The sequence below is a fragment of the Lactuca virosa genome, chromosome 7, assembly GCF_052849685.1.
Source record: "Lactuca virosa cultivar CGN04683 chromosome 7, Lactuca_virosa_CGN04683_v6, whole genome shotgun sequence".
NCBI lineage: Eukaryota > Viridiplantae > Streptophyta > Magnoliopsida > Asterales > Asteraceae > Lactuca > Lactuca virosa.
In genome coordinates this window covers 96,756,081-96,758,514 of record NC_136432.1, presented here as the reverse complement: position 1 = coordinate 96,758,514, position 2,434 = coordinate 96,756,081, and the positions used below count along the sequence as shown (strand labels likewise).

Genomic DNA, 2,434 nt, shown 5'->3' with positions numbered 1-2,434 from the left:
ATAATCCAATTAAAATATCTCATAACAAAGAAATTAAAAATTTAATAAAACAATATTTATTAATATATAAATAATATATATTAAAAATAACATTTATTAATATATACTAATTCAATAAAAATAAAAAGAAGATATGTAGAAATGGTCCTTGTAGTTTGGTTGCAGAAATGGTCCTTAACAGTATAATAGTCATTTTAAAAAAATTAACAGCCGAAGTTGCTAAAGATAATGGAATTGGACCAAAACCACAACAAAACTTTTTGAAAATGAAAAATCTACAACTTTTAAAGGTATGGATATTAACCACATGAAATAAAAAACCACAAGGACCATTTTTGCATTATGTCAGGAGAAAAAGTCGCATTCGAATATGTTATGGAGCTGCATGGTTGATATGGAAGGCGAGGTGTGATTGGATTTTCAAGAAAAGTGGAATCCTTAGTTCATTTAGATGGACTCATTGTTGTGTTAACCCTTTTTCTCTGAATGTAAATATGTTTAGCTATCTCCTTTTTGGCCCCTTCAAGTTCCTTGCTAGGAGTTAGGTCTTTATTTATAATATTTATGGGTTCCAAAAAAAGGTAGAATGATAGATAAAAAGAATAAATATAAGCATATTTAATTTCTCATTTCTTAAAAGAATAATTCCCTTCCATAACGTATAATTAAAGTTGGTGTTACTTCTTTTGTTGTCAACGCTAATAGGAGGTTGACTATCTTCGTTCTCCTCGATCTTTTCTATTTAATTGTCGCACTAAAAACATGCAAACAACTATATTTTTGTAATCTGAACTTAATTTTGGTTAGATATAATTACATATCATGTTATAGATTCTTATGATAATATATAAGCTTCATATCCTTGAAGAGTTAGAGTACCATAAATTCAGAATGTATTATTCTATTGTAAATAAAGTAGATTATTAAGTTACATTTATTTATTTTGTATGTTAGGAGCTTTTTCAGAGTTGATATTTTGTTAAAGTCACTAAAATTTCAAAATATAGTACACGACTTTATTCTGGAATCATATAGTAATTGATTCTTTACATCGTATTAAACATAAGAAAACATATTCCAAAATACAACAATCTATAGTTATAAGCTTTCAAAATCTAGGTGCATTGGAAGCCAGATGGGGACTTCCTTTCACAGTAGTTAAGCAACACGCTTAATGAGACAGGAACATTGAGGTTGATTCCCAAAACATTAGCTTTAATGGCAGTGCAGAGACAAACTGCAGCGTCAAGATCTGCGATGCCGGAAAGGAGGGAACAACATGGTGTCTCGGATGGGTTTCCGATGACTATGGGGAGAAGGTTGTTGAGCAAGTTAGCACACACACCCAATTTTAGAGTGTCTATTGGGCAAGTGGCTTTAGGAGGGGTTGAAGGTGTTGGAGGATTTGAAGGTGTTGAAGGTGTTGGAGGTGTTGAAGGTTTTGTTGGTGTTGGAGGTGTTGAAGGTTTTGTAGGGGTTGGAGGTTTTGAAGGTGTTGGAGGTGTTGAAGGTTTTGAAGGTGTTGGAGGTGTTGAAGGTTTTGTAGGGGTTGGAGGTTTTGAAGGTGTTGGAGGTGTTGAAGGTTTTGAAGGTGTTGGAGGTGTTGAAGGTTTTGTAGGGGTTGGAGGTTTTGAAGGTGTTGGAGGTTTTGGTGGTGATGTACAATGGCATCCCGGTGATGTTGGAGGTTTTGGTGGAGGTGGGCAATCTTTTGCCGTATTAGTGGAGGATACCAGAGTGAAGAAAAGAAGGTTGATCGTAAGGAGAAAAGTTGTGGTTGCCAAAGCTCTTGAAGCCATTTTTAATGGTTTTGCTTCTTATAGTTGGAAAGTGTAGTAGTTTGTTTTGTGTAAAGATATGCAAAGTACTTGCAGTATTTATAGATAGAAATAGCTTCATCACTGTTTGATAAATAGCATAATATATTTATTCATTTTATTAATATTACAAAATTAATTTGAACGAAAATGACATAATTTCATCATATAAATGCTTATATATAAAACCCATCAATCTCGAAGTTTTTCAAAATTCCATACGGATGTTAAGAAATGTAGGCATTCGTGTTTAGTGAAACATTGTAACATCAAAGTCAACTTTACAATTTATAATTATTTTGGCACTTTGCATCTCAGCCTAATTTGAGACTTTATACAAATATTCATTTGACAAATATCTTTTTTTGGCACCTTTAATATTATTAGATTTGTCGTTATTTTTCATTAATCTCGTCGCCAATACTTATTTCCAGAAAACCTTATAAATATATTTTTTTTGTAACTAAATGTGTGCCCGCGCAAAATAGCGACGATAAATATCTCTTTTGACGAATAGTTTTCTTACGGAGAAATATTTATTAGATTTTATTTTAGTTATTATGTAAAAACAATTCCCAGTTTTAAATAAAATGATTATGCAAAGTACTAGTGTCTTC

At 32.0% G+C, this 2,434-nt stretch overlaps 1 protein-coding gene across 1 annotated transcript; it reads right to left on the bottom strand.

Annotated features, from left to right (window-relative positions):
- Positions 1-994: 994 nt before the first annotated feature.
- Positions 995-1,850, bottom strand: LOC145125958 (uncharacterized). The gene has a single exon (XM_079061369.1). The coding sequence runs from the start codon at positions 1,797-1,799 to the stop codon at positions 1,116-1,118; it is 684 nt and encodes a 227-aa protein (XP_078917495.1). The 5' UTR covers positions 1,800-1,850; the 3' UTR covers positions 995-1,115.
- Positions 1,851-2,434: the final 584 nt, after the last annotated feature.